This window comes from Sus scrofa, chromosome 7, assembly GCF_054392235.1.
Source record: "Sus scrofa isolate SSC_HxYL_T2T_F1_AM1 chromosome 7, Sscrofa_HxYL_maternal_Yorkshire_Landrace_v2.0, whole genome shotgun sequence".
Classification (NCBI taxonomy): domain Eukaryota; kingdom Metazoa; phylum Chordata; class Mammalia; order Artiodactyla; family Suidae; genus Sus; species Sus scrofa.
The window spans coordinates 121821537-121846651 of record NC_139389.1 but is presented as its reverse complement, the minus strand read 5'-3'; the positions used below and the strand labels follow the sequence as shown (position 1 = coordinate 121846651).

Here is a 25115-nt window from a genome sequence, read left to right as displayed (position 1 = left end):
TATTGCTTCAAAGAGAGAGAGGAAGGAAGCGAGTTATTAAGAATTCAAAGGCAGAAATACATTTTTCCATAGAATAACTTTATTTTTTTTGACATTTAAATACCACTTCAGAGCATTCGCTATAGTTGTCCCATGTACAGGATGTACAGGGTCCTCCATATTTGTCTTGGTAGAACCACCAACCTACATGCCACTTCAGTTGTGTCAATATTGCCCTCCCCAACAAAGGAGAAAAGTATTAACTCAAAGAGAGAAATACAGTTTTCCATAGAAGATCAATTTTTTCTTTTTTTTTTCTTTTTCTTTTTTTGCTTTTTAGGGCCACATGTGTGGCATATGGAGTTCCCAGCCTGGGGGTCAGAGCTGTAGCTACCGGTCTACACCACAGCCACAGCAACACGGGATCTGAGCTGCCTCTTCGACCTACACCACAGTTCATAGCCATACCGGATCCTTAACCCACTGAGTGAGGCCAGGGATCAAACCCACATCCTCGTGGATCCTAGTCAGGTTTGCTTCCACTGAGCCACAACAGGAACTTCTGGAAGATCAATTTTATTCTTTCTTAACACTTAAATACTACTTATGTTTTGTCTCCAATATTCTCTTTATTTGTGTGAAATAGTATATTTACAAGGAAATCCAGAGGCCACCCAAAGTAAATAGCACAAAAGCACTTCTGATTTCTTCAGCTTTTTCGAAAAGCAGAATTCTTTTTTCCTTTTTCCAGCTAAAGTTGCAAAATATAGAAAAGGTATACAAAGACATGCTTTGTGCTCATTAATTAAATCTTTCTTCCATTTAGATAACATTTGTGGTAAAGTCTAAAATGGCATTTTAATGGAACAGTCTGATCCATTACAGAACTATAATGTGGCAGGCCAATAACAGAAAACAGATAAGAGGCATCCACCTGTCCCTCTCAATATACTAGCACCTATCGTAGCACCAATACACAGGTACTCAATAGTTATGTGTTTAAAGAGTAACCTAAAAAAGAAAGAAAGAAAGAATAACCTAATCAGAAGAGATTGGGCACGAACAGGGTGGTATGACACACTGTTGGTGGGAATGTAAATTGTTGCAACCACTATGGAAAACAGTATGCAGGTTCCTCAAAAAACTAAACATAGATCTATTATACGGTCTAGCAATTCCACTCTTGGACATCTATCTGGAGAAAACCATAATCCAAAAAGATACATGAACCCCAATGTTCACTGCAGCACCATTCACAACAGCCAAGACATGGAAGCAATCTAAATGTCCATCAACAGATGAATGGATAAAGAAGATGTGGTACATATATGCCATGGAATATTACTCAGCCATTAAAAAGAATGAAATAATGCCATCTGCAGCAGCATGGATGGACCTAGAGATTATCCTACTAAATGAAGTAAGTCAAACAGAGAAAGACAAACATCATATGATATCACTTATATGTAAGATCTAAAACAGAGGATACACATGAACTTACATGCAGAACAGAAACAGACTCACAGATTTTAAAAACAAACTTATGGTTACCATAGGGGACAAGCGGGGGAAGGGATGGATTGGGGGTCTGGGATTGGCCTATGCACACAGTGGTATATGGAATCACTGGCCAACAGGGAATTGCTGAATAGCACAGGGAACTCTACCCAATATTCTGTGATAATCTATATGGGAAAAGAATCTGAAAAGGAATGGATGTGTGTATAGGTATCACTGAGTCACTGTTGTACAGCAGAAATTATCACAACATTGTCTTTGTCTTCCTGAACACTTTAAAGATACAAGGCTTTCTCCTTGAATAGGAAAATGACAGAAAATACTACCATTAGACATTGCAGAATTAATTAACTACATTTGATTTGACAAAATCTGTGAAGTTACTGCTCACTTGCATATTAGCATGTAAAAACTGACACAAATGAGAAGTCATATGCATATAATCTTAAAACTCTCTGTTAAGAGGCTACCTAGATGACTGATCATTGATTACTAGTGAAGCAGGGTGATGGCTGATAGGGGCTCATTATAGTCTCTACTTGCATGTTTGAAATTTTCTATCATAAAATGTTAAAGGCAGGCAATGGGGCACTCTACAAAGAAACCCAAAATATATATATTAATAAACCCATAATCATTACATGGACCAAAGGGGGAAAAAAATGGATCAACAATGCTAACCTAATAGTCAAAAAATAAACTTTAACACAAACATATTATGCAACATTCTCAATTATCTATATCTTGTAGATCTAATTATGGATCAAGCAGAAGCCTTACTACTTCTACAGCTATACTTCCATAGTTATACTAATTTTCCTATTGAAACAGACAATGGACTTGAAAGTATTAGTAATTCTCCAATCTTTAATAATTCCACCTGTTTAATAGGTAAGATATAGAACATTTCCAAATCTAAATCCCCAAAGTTAGAAAAATTACAATTAAAAAACAAGCACAAATTCAAAACTTACAGTCTTAACATCATTTTCATGATGAAAGATATACTCAAACAAAGCCTGTGAAGAAAAAAATGCAAAAAATATGTGAGGTTTTTATTTTAACAAAAGCGCTCTATTATATCAAAACTCAAAGGCCATTTTGACAGCAGCTGCATTGAACCAAAATAACAGAGTACTCTAAAGCACCTGGGATTTATAACTAAAGGATCTGTCCATCATTTGTCACACTCATTTTAAAATAAGGCTACTTATAACTGATTCCTACTTTTTAGAGAATACAAACTGGAAAACTCAAATAATTCAACTTTTTTTTCATATTATATATACTACTTTATTAGAACGAGACAAATGAAAACCAACTTTAGCACCATCATAAACTGCTTGTATTATGCAGTGACTATGATATTAATAATGACACTTTAGACATGAGAAAATCTGGAAGTTCTTTCTGAAACAAAGTAGAGTTTAACTATAAAGTGGGGTGTTCTTTTGCTTAATGTGCAGATGCCTCTTTGAGCAGCCAGGACTGAGACCCATTATTCTAATACTTCACTCAGCTCATTTACTGAACTACCTCTTGGTGGTACTAGGTTTGTCCATAATACCATTATTTTACGCTTTCAAAGAGGCCAGCACCCTGATATCCAGGTTATTGACAAAGAAGACTTGGAGGCAACCAAAAAAAGGAAAAAAGAAATTGGAATAAGGTCCTCTTTAAAAAGTAAGTCCTAATCCTCCATTTGTTCCATTGTATTTAAAAAAAAAAAAAAAAAGATTATGAGAACAGTTGGTGTTACCACTGCCACAAAAAGGATGTTACAACACCTAAGACAGTGTCAAGGAGTTACCAGCTACCCCAACCAATGTGCCAATATTAGAAATGATTCCTGATAAGTCAAGGCAAGTTGGGGACCAAAGGTAGAGAAACCTGGCATCACTTCTACAAAACACTAAGAAAGTGCAAAATCCAGTACAATTTAAATCTAGTACTATAGGCCCAGGCTGTTCTGGAAGCATCTTAATTTGACTGAGAGAAACGCCTCCATTGACAGCACTCCCTGGTTAGAAAACAGCACAGGGAGTTTCCACTGTGGCTCGGCGGGTTAAGGACCCAACACTGTTTCTGTGAGGATGCCTCATTCAGTGGGTTAAGGATCTGGCACTGCCACAAGCTGTGGTATAGGTCGTCAATGCGGCTTGGATCTGGTGTTGCTGTACCTGTGGTGTAGGCCTGTAGTTGCTGCTCCAATTCAAGCCCTGGCCCAGGAACTTCCATATGCTGCAAGTGAGGCAGAGGGGAAAAAAAAAAAAAAAAAGATAGAATAAAAAGAAATGAAAAAAAGAAAAAAAATTTTTTTAAAGAAAGAGAGAAAATAGCACATGTATCAAGTACCATTCAGTCACCTCAAGTAAATGGTCTAAAAAGATAGGGAACCAGATAGTCTTCATAAAGGAAAAGGAAATCAGTAACACTTTATGATTCTGCTAAATAAAGTTGACTGAATTGCTGTCAAATAAGAAATTAAGAAAAACATCACTGGCATTATCACAGTCTGATTCCCCATTCACCAACTGGCATTTCTTTTTCTGATCTAAATCTCAAGTCTGCATAGCTAGTGTCCTTTCTCATTTTCCCTAGAGTGTTTAATATTTAGTAAATATGCTAAACACCAGTAGAACTGATAATAGGAATGAGGTCAGCCCTCATGCCCAGAATTCACAGAGACTACAGCTAAAAACCTGAGCTAGGCTTACACCAGTTTCCAGACGATAACTGCTCCTGGCTCTAAAATATTCCACACTCATCTCCAAATTTTTCTGTACTGAGAAGTCATGGACACTCTCCTTTCTCTCCCCACCCCATCCCCAGCACTCTCTCTCTTTCTCTCACTCTCACTTTCTCTTCAATTTAAAGGAGCATTTAATCTTTGAGTGGTTAAGGAAGTTCCCATCATGGCTCAGAGGAAACAAATCCGACTAGCATCCATGAGCATTCAGATCTAATCCCTGGCCTCGCTCAGTGGGTTAAGGATCCAGCGTTGCCATGAGCTGTGGTGTAGGTCGCACACACGGCTCAGATCTGGCGACGCTGTGGCTGTGGTATAGGCCAGCAGTTACAGCTTCAATTCGACTGCTACCCTGGGAACCTCCATATGCTGAGGGATTAATTACTAATTAGAAAGAGCACATAGTTTTTAGCCTCTCTTTGACTGTCCTAAAATCCTACAAGGATCGAAAATGATTTTTCTGAGAATAGTCCAAGCTGAGAAAGAAAAAAAACACACACCCATACAAACCACCCCCCAGAAGCTTCATTACCTAAAGACTGTGCTGCATATGTGCTTTCTTTGTTATAAATTGCTGTTCTTTCTCAGGAAAGAACATATATATTTTATTTCTGACTGACTTTCCTTAACTCAGTACTAAGAGATTATTTTACATATTAGAGTAATTAAACATTTCCATTTTAATCAAGACAAGGTCTTTCCTTCACAAATTTTCATCCATTTTCTGCAATGTTATTATGATAATACTTCTAACACTACTTCATAACATAACTTTAAAGTACATACCTTTGCCAATTTGGGTTTCTGGGCATATTTTGCTAAATTCAGCCTAGATAAATTTATAAAAGGTCCATCAGGACTGGTAAGCATGGAAGCCTATGGGGAAAAAATGATAGAACAAGAAATCTGAAACCTTCTCTTGAAACATAAGGCAAATTTAAGGTGCATAAAATTATAAAGCCAACGCAAGTAAAAAGAATCACTTCCCAAATCTTCCATATAATTCTCTGCTCTAACAGTAGTAAAAAATGATGTAATGTGACAGAAATTACTTCGGTCATACAAGGCTATGGTAAAGCTGACAGAATGTACCGTTCCCAGCCTGACAAATCTTCCAGATGAGCTGGTGATAGGGCGGGCTGTGTAGGCAGTTCTGGGTGTCCTGATGGCCTGTTCCATCGTCCCTGGCCTTCCACTTTGTGTGCTAGGTCTAAGGAAACCTGTGATGGGTCTTCCAGCTTGAGTGATGGGCCTGTGATGATTGTAAATTGTTAAAATACAGAGAAGGTCAATAAAGGAAGATTCTCCTACAGTCTGGTCAATACACAGTGGCAGAGGGCATGAAAGAGGAGCATACTGCACAGACCTGACAGCTGGACTAGGCCCTCCTGTCTGATTAGTTCCAGGGAGTTTCAAAGATGTTCCAGGACCTATGAGATGAGATGGCAAATTCAATTTTTGTATAAACTGTCAGCTAATGCAATTTGCACAAAGCTGCTGGCCTGGTAAAAAAAGACATTACAAACAGAAACCATATCTTAAGGAAACATGTTTGAGACCAATATTTATTGAGTACCTGTCTTGTTACTTATGCTACCACACTAACCTTCATACTAATTCTGTAAGGTAGGTAGTATTAATCCCTTGAGCAGAGGCTTAGAGAGTTAAGTGAACAGGTCAACCAGTTAGTAAAGCCAGCATTCACACTCAAGACAGGCAGGCTCCAAAGCGCCATCACATTAAAAGGACAGTTTTATGTTCATAATTTATTTTTTCCATACAAACATCTCCCAATAAAAGATTATTTACCCCCAATATCTAGAATTTAGATATTTTAACTCCAAAAGAGCAAAATGATAGGGGAAAAAAGACATTTTTAATGTGAAACACATATTTTTTTTCCCCTCAATTCCCATCGTAGCATTAAAACAGCTACTACCTTCAAAACATATATACATGACTTGTAACTGTCATGACGAAGAAATTACCAGCAAGACCACCATATGTTATGGTAACCATCCAACAGCATTCACGCTAGTGCACCTGCAAGCTGGGACCAGGCCACTGTGACAATCCTCATTGTCGCAGACCAGCATCTCACGCCATGACCTCACATCAAGCATTAGAGCAAATCATCTGCAACTATTACGATGAAGAGATGTTTTCAAATTATCGTTTTTTAAAAAATCTTTTTAGAACACTTCTGTTGTTTGGATGCTTTCCGTGTTTAGACTCTCGGATGAACAATCTTTTGATACATTAGATAAGCCGTTCAGATAGAAGGCATTTTTATAAAAATTTTTTAAATAGAGCTCCTATTGAAAAAGTTACACATCGGTCTATTATACAAGATAATATAACTGAATTGTGCCTTTGTACTATAAGACAGAATAGAGATTATCTACTTGAGGTAATACTGTTTCATGTTTATACATGTTTCATCCATATAATGTCTTATTTTTATTATTAAAAAGTATCTAGGAGTTCCCATCTTGGTTAACAAATCCAACTAGGAACCATGAGGTTGCGGGTTTGATCCCTGGCCTTGCTCAGTGGGTTGAGGATCCCGCATTGCCGTGAGCTGTGGTATAGGTCGCAGACATGGCTTGGATCTGGCGTTGCTGTGGCTGTGGCGTAGGCCGGCGGCTGCAGCTCTGATTAGACCCCTAGCTTGGGAACCTCCATATGCCACGGGAGCGGCCCAAGAAATGGCAAAAAATAAAAAAAAAATTTTAAATTTAAAAATAAAAATAAAACGTATCTAGAGAAAGAATTCCTAATCCTAACGGCACTTCATTTACTTAACCAAAAAACCAATACTTACGTGGAACCTGAGCAATAGCATTTTCGTCCAATACCATTTCTGCAATTCCTTCCTGATGGACATCAATTTCATCTATGTACACCATTTCAGTTAGTGCCCGTGCTTTTAAAATCCAGGCTGCCTAAAAGCAGAGAGAAGATAAACCATATATTAAATTGCATTAGAGGGAGAGCATGGCCTATAGAAGCTAGTCGTCTATTATTATCTAATTTTTTATCAAACATGGTTGCCACACTTAATGCATGATACTATTTAAAGGGATTAGCAATGAGGTCCTGCTGTGTAGCACTGGGAACTATGTCTAGTCACTTGTGATGGAGTATGATCATGTGAGAAAATAGAATGTGTACATGTGTGAGTAACTGGGTCACCATGCTGCACAGTAGAAAAAAAATTGTACTGGGAAATAATTTAAAAAAATAAAATAAAATCAATACCAAAAAAAAAAAAAGGGGGGGGGGAGCTATGTCCAGAAACAAATATATGAAGGCAAGGTCATTATTAATCAAGAAGCAACTAATATATCAATCATCTGTAAATAAAAGTGTTGTAATTACCCAGTGGTCTTCCAACACGCCTTTTTATAAGGGAGAAAAGATCATTATAGAAAATTGTACTAGAGTCAAAGTTTGAAAATAAACAAAGCTACAACCACAGTGTCCTTTCTGCCCTTCTCTTGCAGGGCCAAGCCCTTTGTGAAAGACTTTAACACTAAACCTACTTCCCTCTTGTCTTTCTCTCTTTAGGGAGTTCACGTCATGGCTCAGCAGTAACGAACTCAACTAGGATCCATGAGGATACCAGTTCAATCCCTGACCTCGCGCCTCATAAGCTGTGGTGTAGGTTGCAGATGTGGCTCGGATCCATCGTTACTGTGGCGGTGGCTGGCAGCTATGGCTCCGATTCGACCCCTAGCCTAGGAACTTCCATATGCCTTGAGTGCAGCCCTAAAAAATAAATAAATAAATAAATAAATAAGCAAGCAGTCTCTCTGTATCAGCATATACTTACAGTATCTGACCAACACTATGATTATTGGGGCAAGTTTGCCATCCTTTTCCCTAGAACTCAGGCTTGTTTACCTTGTTCACTTGCACATTTTCCATAACACCTATGGTTTTTGTACATAATAGGTACTATTACAAAAATGTTGACTTGAACTAAGATCAATTTCTCTTACTTCCCAATAGCTAATCAGCACAATCTTGGTTACTTTGTAATCTAACCAGTACAAAACCTGCTAGAAAGTTAGGGAAAAAAATGGAAAAGGAAATTAAGGAATCTGGAAAATAACTCATCAGCTTTGCTTTTCCTTGAGAAATAGATGTAAAGATATGCACAATTAAATATCTTGTTAAATATTGACAAGAGCTTTATTGGAAAAGTTTACCTTTCCGCTTCACTACAGAATAGAAGCAAAGGGCCATAAAGCTTGGTGTCCTGTGGAAGATGTGGGGAGAAGGCAACTCGTGAAGCAGCAGTTCAGGACCGACTCTATGGTACTGAGGCAGTAGCAGCAAGGGAAACCTGGAAAGGGGTTAGGCTGCACCGTCCTAGGAATCTGGCTGTAAATCATGCTGGATGAAGGCAAGGGGACGAGAGCAGAACAGATGGAGGCTACAAGAAGTCCAAAGAGTCCCCACGTGTGGAGTTCCCATCATGGCACAGTGGTTAACAAATCTGACTAGGAACAATGAGGTTGCAGGTTCGGTCCCTGCCCTTGCTCAGTGGGTTAATGATCCGGCGTTGCCGTGAGCTGTGGTGTAGGTTGCAGATGCGGCTCGGATCCTGTGTTGCTGTGGCTCTGGCGTAGGCCGGTGGCTGCAGCTCCGATTCAACCCCTAGCCTGGGAACCTCCATATGCCGTGGGAGTGGCCCAAGAAATAGCAAAAAAAAAGACAAAAAAAAAAAAAAGAGTCCCCACGTAAAGATCAAAAGATGCATTCAATCATCAGTGTGTATTTACTGAGCATCTCAGTTACTGAGCACTGGGCTAGGTCCTAAAAAGGAAATAGCAGATTAAGACATGGATCCTGGAGTTCCCGTCATGGCTCAGTGTTTAACAAATATGACTAGGAACCACGAGGTTGAGGGTTCAATCCCTGGCCTTGCTCAGTGGGTTAAAGATCTGGCGCTGTCATGAGCTGTGGTGTAGGTCAAAGACACAGCTCAGATCCCACATTGCTGTGGCTGTGGTGTAGGGCGGTGGCTACAGCTCTGATTCGACCTGTAGCCTGGGAACCTCCATATGCCTCGGGAGCGGCCCAAGAAAAAGGCAAAAAAACAAACAAAAAACATGGATCCTAATATCCATGAACACATCACCTATTGGATTAAATGATAAGGCAAGGCAACCTGTGACATGTGACAAATGTACAACATGAAAAACAGTTTTCTAAGAATTAGAAAAAGAGATCCTTTTGTGGGTTAAAGTAATAGTAATGCATTTTTTAAAAATATTTAAGAATAAAAGATGGAATTGCTCTGCAGCTCAGCAGGTTAAGGACTCAGCCTTGTCACTGCTGTAGTTTGGGTCATTGTCACGGCACAGGTTCAATTCCCTGGCCTGGGAATTTCCGCATGCTGCAGGCAAGGCCAAAAAGAAAAAAAAAAAAAAAAAGAATGAAAGAAAATCTTCATGGTTTTATTTTAATGGGAATAAAGATGGCGGTCTTCCCATATAGATTAGAATATATGTGGAATATATTAGGCTCATCGAGTGAAATTATAGATTATTGGTTTTTTGGCTTGTAGTTTTCTGGTTGAAGTTTACTGTATTCCTTTTTGTCTTATTTATTTATTTATTTATTTTTTTTTTAGGGCCGCACTTGCGGCATGTGAAGCTAGGGGTCGAATGGAAGCTACAGCTGCCAGCCTACGCCACAGCCACAGCAACCTGGGACCTGAGCCACATGTTTACTGGATTCTTATCAGATAATTTAGAATAAAATATTTTGAATGTTATGTGTAAATTTAACTCAATTGAATGAGCAGAATATGGACCCAAAGGACCAATTTATCTGCTAAAAAAAAAAAAAAAAATCAGTTCCAATTGGAACTGCATCTAACTGTGGGAGCCACCAAAATGCAGAAAAAATCTGAGATTTTCACTCATAAAAGATTAGGAAAGCTGCCAGATCTATACAGCTATTCTCTGGGGTCAGGAACGTTGTCATTGGCTTGGACTAATGATTTAATTTAACTCTAAAGATGGAAATAAGTTAATTCTGATTTATCTAAAGTCGTCACAGTTCACGCTGCCCTGCAAGTTATCCGGTGACTTTAATTTTTCAAGAGGGCATATTCTTTGCACAGCACCCTCTGGTGGACAGGAAGAAGGACCGCAGCATTTTCCGTTCAAACAGTAAAAGCAGGTGTGCACTTCACTGGCTCCAAAGGAGCACCTACTGCATGCCGGGTCTGGGAACAGAGATGATTAAGCCACAGCCTGCCTTCTAGCTCATAAGAACTTCAGTGTTATGGGGAAAGTATAGCAACAAAAATTTGCGACATGCTATAGAAGGACAGAGACAGGCACCCAACTGCCTTGGGGTGGAGGGAAGGATACAGGAGAAGAGTTTGGCCCAGTAGCTGAGACAGGAGAGCATGCTCCAGGTAAGGCGAACAGGGCAGAGGGAGGCTGGCTTGAGGGCTCATTTGGAAACAAGAGTTGACTGTGGTAGAAGAATTAGGTTCAGCTGAGAGAGCAGCTGAGACGTTAGAGAAAAAGGCAAAGGGCAAGTGAGGGATCTTGAGCCACTGTGAGGTTTGTGGATCTTTGTCCTGAGGAGGAACAGGTGCTGATGCAGCTTCAGAAGTATGATTTGGAGTCCTAGTTAAATCCACTTTCTAAAAGCTTTTATTATTATGGTATCACTTATAGAGTTGGATATTAATTATCCACGCACATATTTCTTCAATTCTTTTCATGCCCATACTGTTATCTCACAGTCCAATTCATCATGCTTCTTGACTCCCTACTAACTTTTCCTACTTCCTACTAACCTCTCAAATATCAAGGAGGTGCAAATTTTTATATATCAAGCTAAGCAAAACACAGGAAAGTAAATCCACTATTTTCTCCCCACCAAGCGAAGAAATGCTTCAGAAGCCAAATAGATATTTCTTAAAAATTTTGTTCCATAAGAATCACCTTTTCAAAAAGGTAAATAGATCTATATTTGTTTCAGTTTCTAAAATTTTTTTTTTTGGCTTTGGATTTTTAAATCTTATTAAAGAGATAAAGCACTATGGATTAAATCAAAGTCCATTTGTACCTCTTCCTAATCATTCTCTTCATTCCCTGAGGAACCATAACCTGAAGTTGGTGAGCATTCTTCTCATCCATAAAAATCTTATTCTTAAGAAGTAGAAATAATGACGTGAATTTTTGATATTTACAGATCTACAATAAAATCTACTTATACCATTACTTAATTTTAAATTTCATCAGCATTTGGGAATATTAATTTTCCTGGCTTTCCCTTTATCCTAACAAAAAATGACCTTGAAAAGCACATATCATTGCTTGATTAAACATCAGAGTGTATTCAAAGAACTGCTCTGGGCAATATAAACAATTCTTGGAATTTTAATGAAAATATTTTATTTTGGAGGCAAGCCAAGTATGTTTTACAGCCCTAAAATTTTTTAAGTTCAAAACTAATCAGTGATTAAAATAAAATGCATAACGAAGCTAAATGGTAAACCCACACTGCCCCTTGAATCTGAATAAAACTGTAAGTTGTTCTTTAGCAGATATATTTAACTTGTTAATAAATGACAGGGTTATATAGTTAATGTAAATAAATTTGAACATCTAAGTGTTAGAAATACAGTAATAAAAACAGTATATACTTGGGAATTTTTTTTTTAAGGGAAAAGCATAGATTCTCCCAATTTAAGTAATAATCATCACGTTATTTCCTTTTTTTATCTGTGAAACATAATCCCATCTCATTCACCTACTGAGTTAGTCTACAGGACATTACTCTTGAGGCAAATATCTGCCAGCCAACATCAGGAAAATATTGACTTACTTGTACTACCTTCTGTGAGGTTAATCCAATTTTAGTGATAAAAATAGACAAATGAAAAGGTTAAAACGCTAGTGACTGAGTAAAACAGGTTTAAATTGTTCTGTTCCTCTTAATACCGAATGCAAGGCTGTGTAAGGCCTTTTGAGGTATGTAAGAAACAATTTTACTTAGTTATTCTTAGAATAAAGCTACCAAGAGAACAGTCTGTCTAACCTGATTTAGATATCATGAGAATCAGTAACATTTGACATTCTGCCTACTCTATGAAAATGAAAACTTAGGCACAGAATATTGAATCGTTATCGTAAAGCCTCATTTATATTGAAGTTGTAAAAACCTGCAAAAGAGCAAAGGCAAGAAGTATGAATAGTGAGCTCAAAAGAATCCGGTCAGCCCTGTTCTCTTCTGATTCTTTTTTGTCTTGTGTCTTTTTAGGGCCACAGGCAGCATATGGAGGTTCCCAGGCTAGGGGCTCAATCGGAGCTACAGCTGCCAGCCTACACTACAGCCACGCCAGATCCCAGCCAGATCCGAGCTGCATCTGCGACCTACACCACAGCTCACAGCAACGCCGGATCCTTAACCCACTAAGCGAGGCCAGGGATGGAACCCGTGTCCTCATGGTTCCTAGTAGGGTTCGTTTACGGTTGAGCCACGACAGGAACTTCCCCCACTTCTGATTCTTTTAGATGACTATCCAGTGGACGATTAATGTCCCGTAACAGCATAGGAAACGCCACATACAGGTCCTTCATGAAGTCCCTGTGCTGGTTTGCAACGATCAAATACCACTAAAGTTTTAAATACATAGCAACAAGGCAAATTATTGATAATTTAACATAATATTAATTTTAATCAAAATCTTCCAAAATTAACGAAAACAAAAAGCACATTACTTACTTTATTTGTACCTTAGGTCCTTATGAATTGTACATATACTATGCAAAAAATAGTTGTGCACCGTCTATCAATTTGGAAGTCACGATTATGAACATTCCAATGACAAATATCATCCTTTTAAAGAATAGAGTACTGCATTTTAACCTATTTGCCCTGTCTAATACCACACAGGCCTCCATCAGAGACTCTGTATACTGCTTTCTTCTAAAAGATGTGATGATTATGCAAATGAACCCGAGGAGGTTCGATCTGTTTGTTTACCCAAAAACACTTAAAATTCTCTCTCTTGCTTGGCAAGGCAAACCAGCAGTATTTGAGTTCTCTGATTTACAGCTCACTCATCCCTTCTCCTTCTTCCCAGACTTACTGGAAACCCTCTTGGCGAAAAGCTTCACTGGCCAGGTATCCCCTGAACCAGACCTTCTGGGCACCTTCCCCACTCATCTGCTAGGTCTTATCCAGTTAGCAGGTCTATTTTTTTTTTTTTTTTTTTCCCCGGCTGCGCCCACCCACGACATACACAAATTCCCAGACCAGGGATCCACCTGCACCACAGCAGTAACCACGATGGATCCTTAACCCACTGGGCCACCAGAGAACTCCCTGGCCTCCCATTTCTAACCAAGTTGCTCTAGTAGATGTAGGTGTCTGGCCACGTCTTCCCTTCTTGCTCACTGCAGCAGGCACCTCTCTCTAAAAATAAGACTGTTCCAAGCAGAGTCAGCCTACTCTTTACTCAAGATATACAATCCTGTCCATTGCAGTCTTTTCAGACACTAGAGGCTCTGCTGACTTCTTGGCTCCCCTTCTAAGTCCCTGGCTTCCCTTGTCTCCTCCTTTATTTTTCTCATCCTTCTGGGTCAATATCGGTCATTTCTATTTTAGCTCCAAGTCTGAATGAGTAGACTGCCCTATTTCTACATCCACAGACCCAAAGGATTGGAAATATAATAGTTTACTATTTTAGAGGGTACAGAATGCGTGGTAGATATAGCTAATTTATAACCGTACAAGTAGATACGCAGCAAATTTTCTAATCTATAGCAACAACTAAGCAATAGTGATTAAACTATTCTCTAAACTAAGTTGCAGCTAAACTTTTACCTGAGACACTGGCAATTCAGGATCTGGTTCCTGGAAAGCATTAAGAAGGCAGTAAACATTTTTAGGATAATATAATTTCTAAAATAAAGGACTAACAAGATAGTTGTAGGTGAACTCAACTCATTCAGTAAAAACCCAAATATTAACCTTTTTTTTTTTTTTTGTCTCTTTGTCCTTTTAGGGCCGCATCCACAGCATATGGAGGTTCCCAGGCTAGGGGCTGAATCGGAGCTGTAGCCGCCGGCCTACACCAGAGCCACAGCAACGCAGGATCCGAGCCACGTCTGCAAACTACACCACAGCTCACGGCAATGTTGGATCCTTAACCCACTGAGCGAGATCTGGGATCAAACCCAAAACCTCATGGTTCCTAGTCGGATTCGTTTCCGCTGTGCCATGAGGGGAATTCCGCAAATATTAACTGTAATGTTTCTCCAAAAGTTCTCTGAGGAGTTCTGAAAAACTAAAATCCACTGAAGAATGCTAAATTTCCTATGATCAGAAAATTCTAATTACTCTAACCTTATTTAGAGCACAGAGAAGATATCTCTACTTATTTAATTAAGCCACAGTATCTGAGGAATTAAAAATAATTTTACAACTATACCAAGGAACTATTTCTTTATATTCAAAAATAAGTTTATGGTGGTTAAAACATACAGACTTTAATCACCTGAGGAGGAGGAGGAAAATCTACATACAATAAACCCTTCTATTCTGCATATATATATATATATATATATATATATATATATAATGGGATTAGTGGCTGAAGATAAGAAATTAAGTCTGACTGTAGTGTCTGCTGAGAATTTTTTATAAATAGATTATAATATATATCAGTGCCAGATGCTAACAAACTCAGGTTTTTTTTCTGCCCAAAATTAAACAGAAATCCACTTAAAAAATTATAAAAATTTATTTATAAAAGATCTACACTTACTGTCTCTAGTTAGCAGCCTCTAAACACTTAATCTGCATCATATTTTATTGGGGAAGATACTAAGAAATAGAATATGGGGGGGGAGGAAAGAAAAAGATCCTTGCTTTTCTTACTTTCTACAGATCCAAAATCCCAAAAGAATACCCTAAATATTTTTTAAGATATTATGTGTGCAAGCAATGTGTAAACCATCCAGTCACCAAGCAAGGATAAGCAATTTCTTTAGCATGACAAGCACGTAGCAGCATGAGAGAAAAAGGCTAAACCCGGCCAGAAAGTGAAGGCCTCGTGGGTGGGACCTCAGGACGATGTGGCCATCAGCTGAAGTGAACAGGAAACAGCCACTAAGAAGATATACCAAGTGGAGCGCTTCAATGCCAGGGCACCTAAGAGAGATCTGGACAAAGAAAAGATTTCCTAGACCCACAGCCCACACTTACAAGAAATACACTGACACAGGCAGAGAGCTAGCAGAAGAAATAATCCTTTCTACTCTGTTTGTGTACCTGTCTCTATGACCCATTATCTCATCTGACCCCCGTGACCATCTCAGGCAGGCAGCTAAGTGTTAGTATCCATTTTACAGATAAGGACACAAATTCAGAGATATCAGGTAATTTGCTCAAGATCACACAGAAGCCAGAAGCTCTTGCTTGCCAGTCTGTCTTGGAGATAAAAAAAATAAGTTGGAAACAATAAGGCAGGAATGAAGGATAAAGGGTAGGAGAGAGACAAGTTCCATGTAGAAAGGGGTCAAAAAAGTTTGCCAGATGTGACTGTAAACGACATGTGAAAAGGAAAAGAAAATAGTCACAGAGACAGAACCATGGATGGTAAGTAAATGCTGGATGCTTGCGACTCTGCCAAGGGCAGGAAGACTCCTCCACTGGCCCAAACTGACACCAGCAGCTCAGGCTCAGGGCACTTTGTTCGGTGATGGAGGCCCTCATGCTCCCTGTCTCATTCTGCCCCACAGGAAGGGCACATTTACAACTTACCGTGCAGGTAAAGAGCATGTAGGGAAATGACGTGAAATGAAAAGGTCTAAGAAGAAAATGAGAGCCCTAGGAGTTCCCTTGTGGCACAGCAGGTTAAGGACCCAGCACGGTCACTACTGGGGCTCACGTCACTGCTGTGGCACAGTTAGATCCCTGGCCCTGGAACTTCCAAAAAAAAGAAAAAAAGAAAAGAAAATGAGAGGCCCAGAAGATGGAAAGGTGTAGAAATAAGTATGGTTGTGTGGATGGAAGATGGAAGCAAGGTTTAACCATGAGTGAGGCAGAGAACATGTTAATTCCACAACGTTCTGCTGGCATCCCTGGTGGGCACTGAAAACATCCTATGGGGGGAGGGGCATAATTAAATAAATTACAGTTCTGTGTTAAGTGCTATACTCAACTATGGACCAATGATAGATGGAGGAGAGAAAAGCAGGACACACAAGAGGTAAGGAAGTCAGAAAAAAAGGAAAGATTTATTGAGTGCCAATAATCTAGGAACTATATTCAATCTCAATTTATCATCAGTTTCACTGAACACTTTCCTTGCAGATGCTTCCCAGATTACCACAATACTTTCAGAAAAATACAAGTGACAGAATCCTACCTGCAAATATTTCTAGCTATATAGAGTCAATAAGCAGCTAACTTTTTTGATCGCTTACCAGGTGTTAAGGAACTTAACCCTCATGGGAGTTTCTGCTGTGGCTCAGTGGTTAAGGAACCCGACTAGGATCCATAAGCATTCGGGTTCAATCCCTGGCCTCCACCAGTGGGTTAAGGATCTGGTGTTGCCATGAGCTGTGATGTAGCTGCAGGCACAGCTCAGATCCCACATTACTGTGCCTGTGGCGTAGGCCAGCAGCTGTAACTCTGATCAACCCCTAGCCTTGGAACCTTCAAATCTGCGGGTATAGCCCTAAAATAGCTAAAAAAAAAGAAAAGAAAAGAAAAGATAAAGAACTTAGCCCTCACAACAACCCTTTGATGCAGGTATATTATCATGGCCATTTTAGGGATGAGAAAACTGAGGTCAAAGTGTGCAGGCGGTGTTTGAACCTAGACACTCTCAGGCAAGATCAAGCACATTGCTTTATATGTGAGACCACGGCAAGGCTGGAAAGCAGACTGCTGAAGACCAAGACCAGGTGTGGCTGGTCTGCAGGTCCACCAGGAGAAGCAGGACAATGGAGAGAAAGAGTCAGATATTTTAACATAGAGACAGGGCACAATATTTTTAAATCACTAAGACCTTCATCTTTGGCTCTCTCTCAATTATAGTTTTATGATTTGAATTAATCCACCCACACAGGGAATCACAAGTTATGTTTCTTGGTCTAGCAAATCATTTCCATGGGTATCCGCACAGTTGAGAAGAAAGCACCAGGCCAGCCCTAGAGTCAGAAGGTCTGGGCTTGATCCTCAGGGAGCCACTTAGCTGCACGACCTTGAGCAAGTCATGCAATCTCCATCAACTAGTCCTCCTCTCAAACGAGAGCAATAATGCCTATTTTACAGGATAGCTTTAAACATAAGACCTTGCATTTTAAAGCATATTCCACAATTTCCAGAGTTCTTTTACATAGACGATCTCAGTTCATGAAGTGTAAAAGGTGGGAGGCCTTTCAACGAGAAGGAGCAACCACACAGAATTTCTTTACAACAACATGGACTTCTTCAGGATCCAGAACCGACTCCCAGTTACGGGTCTTCACAGGAAAACTTCTTTTTGAATCTCCTTCAAAGCCAGTGAGTAAGAAAACGGGGAAAGTGGAGTGACACTGCCCAGAATCAGCAAAAAACTCATTAGCACAAACTTCAATTCACAGCAGTTTGCTTCCTTCCTTCCCTCCTCCCTAGGGTACAGCGTTCTCTTAGGTTGTTGCTATTACTTCAGGGAATTAAATCTCCAGATTATTCTGAATTCGACTTCCTAATTGCCACCAATACTTACCCTGGCTAATGAGTCTACCCGGCTCTGTTCTTCAACTATGGAATCATTATTCGGAATTTAGCAGTAACAGGAAGGAAAAGGATGTAAGAGCACAGAGAAATAAATGGATTTCAGAAGGTTTACGAAAACCAAGTGGGCATGTAGTCCGTAAAATTCAGCAGCAGACAAATTCATGAAGTGAACTGCTCCACAGAGTATAGAATCAAAAGATTAAGTCTGGCTCTAAGTCTCCATGGCCCCAAAGAGGAAATAAATTAGATAATCATACAGAAAGATGTTTCTTTGGCTTGGATCACCAGATCACTGTCTCAACTAACGACTATCATTTAGCTCACGGGGGACCCCTGCCTCCCTATCTTTCATCTAAGCCAGCAGCTTTCAGCCTTTTCACCACCCCCAATATTTATAATACTTTTACAAATCTACAAAAATATTTACAATAATAACTCCCTCTTCTCTGCAACATCTCTCTATAAGCAGAGACTGGGGGTGGGAGAGGAAAATGTGAATTACCCCTATTCTGATAAACAGCTCACCCTTTCACATACAGAATCACGCTTTTTATAATTTAAAGATTTATCAGAAATCTGGTTTTCATAATTTAAAAAATTATCAGAAATCTCCCCTTAAGAAAAGTATATAATCTTAAAAAAAACCTGAAAAACCTCTATGTTTTATGAACTGCTTTATTATACTGGAGCTAAAAAAATCAGGGCTGGTTTAAAGCCATCAATCTGACATATGGAACACAAAAAACAGTAATCAGATTAAGCAACTAATCAGGATGACCGACCTGAGCTGTAAACACAAGCATTTCCCTCTAGGTCATGCTGCTGCCTGAAAGGCCATTTTGCAATTCTCTGTTATATCTCGTAACTTTTAACCACTTTTTCAGTCACGCTTTAGAGAAAAACTTTGAAAAAAGATGCTTCTCTCGTTCTCACTGTATTTTGTCAAATATACAGTCCTTCTGTATCCAAATAAAGATGTGTTATACTATAAGGAAACAAGCTAGTCCACAGTATATCCTACCTCTCTGGCCAGCCTGACTACTCTGACTTTGGCAAGAATCAAAACAAAATAGGAGTGCCTGTCACGGCACCGTGGAAACAAATCTGACTAGGAACCACAGGGTTCCAGGTTCGATCCCTGGCCTTGCTCCGCGGGTTAAGGATCCGGCATTGCCGTGAACTGTGGTGTAGGTCACAGACATGGCTCAGATTTGGTGTGGCTGTGGCTGTGGTGTAGGCTGGCAGCTGTAGCTCCGATTGGACCCCTAGCCTGGGAACCTCCATATGCCGCAAGCACAGCCCTAAAAAGCAAAAAAAAAAAAAAAAAAAAAAAAAAGAATCAAAACGAAATAAAATCCTAAGAGAAAGTGCAAGGTACTAACTAAATATTTTTTATGATACTATACCAAAATCTCTTAAAGGAGACCTAAATGTAGAAGAAATAGTCTTAGAGGTGGGCTTCAGACCAAAAGGTTAATGTATGTTGACTGAAAGGTTCTTTTTGAAGCTTATAAAAAGATTAGCAAGCAGCAAATCATTTTAGAGAGGTTCTCCTCATCTGGGAGAAAAATAAGCAAAACCCAAAGTGAAAATTAACGTAAAAAACAAAAGCTATTTTTTTTTTTCTGGGAGAAAAAAAGCAAGAGCAAAAATGTATCCACTGGGAGAAGTTCCCCTGTGGCACAGTGAGTTAAGGACCCAGCTGCAGCTGTGGCATAGGTCACAATTGCAGCACCGGTTTGATCTCTGGTCCAGGAACTTCCACATGCTGCAGGACAAAAAAATTTTTAAATTAAAAATTAAAATGAATCCACTTGGCACTCAGGAGAAATATTTTAATTTCCTTTCTCTTTCCAGACATTGCTTCAAAGTCACTCACTTGTAAGACAAAAAAAAAAATGAAGTTCCCCGTTGTGGCGCAGTGGATAACAAATCCGACTAGGAACCATGAGGTTGCGGGGTTCGATCCCTGCCCTTGCTTAGTGGGTGGAGGATCCGGCATTGCCGTGAGCTGTGGTGTAGGCTGCAGATGCGGCTCGGATCCTGCGTTGCTGTGGCTCTGTTGTAGGCCGGCAGCTACAGCTCCGATTGGACCCCTAGCCTGGGAACCTCCATATGCCAAGGGAGCGGCCCAAGAAATGGCAAAAAGACAAAAAAAAAAAAAAAAAAAAAGTCACTTACTTGTACTAAAATCCTTCAGTGGCACAAGAATGGTAATTCAAGGAGCTGCAGGGGAAGAATACTCCAAAATGCTGAAGCCTCAAAAAAGCCCAAGAGGCGAAAGAGGCAGGTGAAGATAAACGGGCTGAGTGCAGGGCTGAGGACCATTTGCTTCTACTACCGTCATCGTGTTTGTTAGACTTTTGTAGATTTCTAGCCTCTTCATTTAATTTCCCCCAATGAAACAACAGGAGCATCATAAGAAACACCAATACCAATGACTATCAGAAATACTCTCCTGGAAGACGCCAGAAAGAATCTGTTCGACTGAATAAAACAAAACTGACCCTTGAAAGAAGAAAGGAATTAAGAATGCCCATAGTGCCATTACATCTATTTGAAAAGCTGAATACTTTTAAGAACCTAGGGTGCTGAGAATTAGGATGGGGGCAGGGAGATGCAGAGACCATCAGGCACCGAGGGTGATCACAAGCAGAGGGAAAGCTGCCACACATAAATGACACCATCCCAACGCATAAGGGAGTATCATCAATCACTCACTCAGCAAATACATAATGAGGGCACCTATGTGCTAGATTCTGTGCCTAGACTCATATTCTAGGGGAAAGAAAGAGAATTTTCAAGCTTTTAATCAAAGGAATCTCCTTAAGCTTCCCAAAGCATTTCATCAATTGCATCAGCACTCTGACATAGATATTTAAATTCTTTTTAATTAGTTAAGAAAAAAGGATTTCTGTAAGCATGGGAAAATCATACTGGAAAATAGTTCCAAAATAAAATAACAATCGGATACAAAATACACAAATTTTTTTTAAAAAGAGGAAGGGAGAATCCAACTGCAGTGGCTTGGATTGCTATGGAGGCGCCAGTTCAATCCCCGGCCAGTGCAGTGGGTTAAAGGATCCACCTCTGCCACAGCTGCAGTGTAGGTGGAAGCTGTGGCTCAGATTCAATCTCTGGCCCAGGAACTTCCATAGGCTTCAAGCGCAGCCATTTAAAAAAAAAAAAAATTACAAATTGATACTAAGAAAAACATACAGTGAAAAAGCACAGTGTTTAAAGGTTGGATCCAAGAAAAACTAAAAGGAGTGAACTCCATAAATTTTTCAGAGGCCCTATCCAGGCATCCAAATGCCAGCTTGATAAGGTAACATCAAGTTAAAACTTCTGTTTCTGATAAAGTACTACTCATCCTTCTGACAACACATACATAGCTCCTCTTTAAATAAACTCTCTCAGTGTAACAAATAAAAAGGATTAGAAAGGAAAAGAATATCATAAATTTCTGCCAGATCTGGCACAGATTCTCTTATGCCTTCTCTGACATCTTTAGGAGCTGAACCTATCAATCCTTGCTCACAACGGCAAAACAGTAACAAAGAATAACATTAAAAAAAAACTATGATATTAAAATTAATTATGTATATTATGAACTGTTATCTCAAATCAACAACAAATAGGACAATGGAATAGGCCAGGACACAGAAAGATCTGCTGCCATAATGATCTTAACTGTTTACCAATGACGACATTTCCCAGAATGATCCTGACTTTTTTTCTTCATTACCTTTACCAAAATCAGATCCACTAAACACACCTTGTAACAAGTCTTAATCTTCCAAGAGGGCCAGCAGGGCCTAAGGAGAACTATATAAGAAACTAAACAAAATTGGGTATTTTAAACAAAGTACTTAATTTGTTCACCCTGTTCTTCCTACATACAAGGAAAGGAGTCAAGATCTCCTCTACTCTTCTTAACTATTTATAAAAACACTGCTGCTTCGCTTATACAGTTCCCAAAATGACAACACCTCCCCAGGATAAATTTATACCTCTGTCCCTCCAAAAAGGGAACCACTCGGCGGTCAAATAAGTATCGGAATATTGTCTTTATCAAAACTAGACAGGTGTAAGGATAACCTGACCCCCTTGCTGTACAGTGGGAAAATAAAAAAAATTTAAAAAAATAAAAAACTAGACAGGTTTCCTTCCTTCAGGACTTCTCAGAGCCTCTAATCCAAGTGCATAGATAAGCCCTTTACCACTTAGCTAAATCTTTTCGCCCATGGCACGTGGAAGATCCTAGGCCAGGGATCCAACCCGTGCCATAGCAGCAACCCCAACAGCTACAGTGACAATGCTGGACCCTTAGCCCACTGTGCCACAAGGGAACTCCTCAGCTAAAATGTTGAAAAAGACACAAAGATGGGAAAATGTACTGGGAAAGGTTCAGAAACACAGAGTTTTGAAAAATTAGGCTAAAATAAGCACCAAAGAGGCAGTGTAGTATAGACAAAGGGAATGGGCTTAACAGCTTTGAAACTTTAGACAAATTATGTCACCTTATGTCTCAGTGTGCCTCAATCTGTAAAATGGGAGAAATAGTACCAGCTTCCTAAAATAGCTGAGGATTAAATAACATATAAAATCCTCTGAATCCAGCTTGACACAGAGCAACTACTCAATAAATGCTAGCTATCATCTTTGTTATCTACTCTGCGAGGTTCTTCTAAGCAAATAAATACATACAATTTATAGAATTTACGCCTGGCAAGTAGTAAGCACTCAATAAAAGGTCATTGGTTTGAACACATATAAAGTCCTTATCACAGTGCCTCGCACAAACTAAATCTGAAGTGCAGTACTGAATAGCACTCTGATTATGTCATTAAGATTAAAAGGTCTTAACCATTAATAAAAACACTGCTGCCTATAACACATTCCCCAATGTGACAACATCTCCCTAGGATAACAACAACAGATATCTGACCCTCGCCCACTGCCAAAAAAGAAATCGGTGGTGGAATAAGTTTCAGCGCTACTGTATGAATCAAACCTAGGCACAATTAAGTTTCTTTCTGCAGAACTTCTCAGAGCCTCTACTACGAATCTGGAATCTAAGTAGGGAATATACATTTCCCAAATGCATTTAATGAGGAAATTTTGAGCACTCTTGGGACTGCTGTTCTGTGGAACACAGTATGGAAACTACCTTAACTCAATGGAATAACAACACAATGTCCGGTACATCACTAGTTTGTAACAAACTCTGGTTGTATGAATGTCAAGGGGTCAATATTCTGTCATGGTTCCCAAACATATTTGATGGTGGAATCGTCGCTTTTTTTTCCAGCAGCAGCATTTATGGGACTACTGTGCCAAGAAACAACACTTGTCCACAGAAATGCAGTCCCATTAACTAATGGGAACTAAGACAAACAGAACCTAGTTTAGCATTCCCACTAACACAGAATGCTGTACCCAACTGTTGTATCTGAAGGCCAAAATACTCACCTCAACAGGTTATCCTCCATCTATTTGCTGGAAACTAAGGCAGAGAGCCTAGTAACAGTTTTCACACCTCCATTTACGTAACTCCCCTCCATTTTCCTTTTTTTCTAACATCTCCAAGGCAACACCACCAGAGGAAAAGCTGGGAAACTATAACTACATAAATATATTCTGCATTTACTAGAAGCGCTAACAAACTGCACTATCTCTGCTCTATTCTCCCTGTTTCTCTTTTACCCCTTTCAAGAATTACCCACCCACCAGAGGCGGACCTCTCTTATACACAGCATAAGAGAACCTAAATAAACTTTTCAATCAATCGAGAGTTTTTCCCCCATCCCTCCCTCCCAATAATAGATGTTATCTTTTCCTCTTCTAGATTCTCATTCCCAATTTGCACTATTTGTCTCAAGTTGCACTCAAGCCCCAGAATAAAGGCTCCTCTTTTTGGACAATAATAGATGAAACTGTCTTAAGATGAAATGGAAGGATCACACGTTGGAGCCAGAAGGGAAAAAAAAAGGCAGCCATTTCCACAGGGGGTGGGAAGTTACATATCTTTACGTTTATACATAATTGTTTCAGAAATTAGTAACGCACACGCAGCGAGCTTACAAGCCCATCTATTATGCAAGCATAAAGGAACTAAAAAAAGTTCGTCACCAAAGTGTTCCTTTAAGGGACATCTGAAGCAAGGGGGCTGCTGAAGTTTGAGGAGGAGACGGTCATGGCATAGAACCTATGGGTCCTGCAGGGACTCGGGGACATCGCGGGCAAGGATCTGAGGGCCGTGGTTCTAGGGGGTCTCGCTCTGGGTGACTGTGCTGACCACTCGGTCAACCTCAGCCAGGACCTTCCTCCCTGGACCCCTCCCGGGGACCGGGACATCCCCCAGAGCCCTCAGTCTTATCGCCGGGATCAACAAGGCTGACGGGTCCGGCCGGTACCTGGTCATAAGGGGACTTCTCCAGCATCTGCGTGCACAAATCGGTGCAGAGCTGGAACTTCCTGCGCCTAAAATAGCTCCAGGCCAGGAGCAGCGGCTCCATCTCCGAGCCCATGGCGGCGGGGGGGGGCGGGCCGCGAAGGACCAGCGCCGGGTCCGGGGAGGGCGGGGGGCGAGGAGCGGGCGGCGTCCAGCTCTGCTCGGCAACGCGCGGCGGCGGGGGCCTTGCCGGAGAGGCGTCCCGCATCGCGCCTGAGAACAGGAAAAAGAATGCTCATCGCGCGTAGAACTCAGCATTAGGGCTTGCCAAACCTTGGCTTCTAACACTGTATACCTTCGAAGGCTACACATTTCATTAATTTCGAGGAGCCGGCGCCGTGGCTAAATTAAGAGGCAGTGACTTAGACATTCCCAACCGGGGTCCTCCACTCATCCTGTTGCTTAGCAACTGAACGCTGGGCGTACCCTGCCAGTTCCAGAAAAGTCCCCCGGAATTGCCCCTTCGACGGTTTGCTGCCCTACTCTTCTCCTTCAAGCATTCTTACCGCTATCGTTTGCTCTTCTGACTCTAGGAACATCGGTTTCTTCGATATCACCCGCCCACCAGAACCCAAAGCCCTAAATATATAAAACTCTCCAGTCTTCCTTCCAAATCCTTCTCACCAAATTTCAGTGTCT

General features: G+C 40.2%; 1 protein-coding gene across 2 annotated transcripts in view; it reads right to left on the bottom strand.

The window, feature by feature from the left end:
• The window catches only part of TTC8 (tetratricopeptide repeat domain 8), a 52229-nt gene extending 27661 nt beyond the window's left edge, over window positions 1-24568 (bottom strand). The window contains exons 1-6 of one of the 2 annotated variants that reach the window (XM_001927081.7): window positions 24439-24568; window positions 7071-7191; window positions 5613-5676; window positions 5339-5498; window positions 5033-5122; window positions 2472-2516 (exon numbers count right to left, since the gene is read on the bottom strand). In XM_001927081.7, coding sequence (XP_001927116.2) covers window positions 2472-2516; window positions 5033-5122; window positions 5339-5498; window positions 5613-5676; window positions 7071-7191; window positions 24439-24552 — 594 coding nt within the window. In that variant the 5' untranslated portion in view covers window positions 24553-24568. Of the gene's footprint in view, window positions 1-2471; window positions 2517-5032; window positions 5123-5338; window positions 5499-5612; window positions 5677-7070; window positions 7192-23494; window positions 23648-24438 lie in introns of those variants that run through there. The other variant, XM_005666374.4, reaches the window with a different exon arrangement.
• Between the last annotated feature and the right edge of the window lie 547 nt (window positions 24569-25115).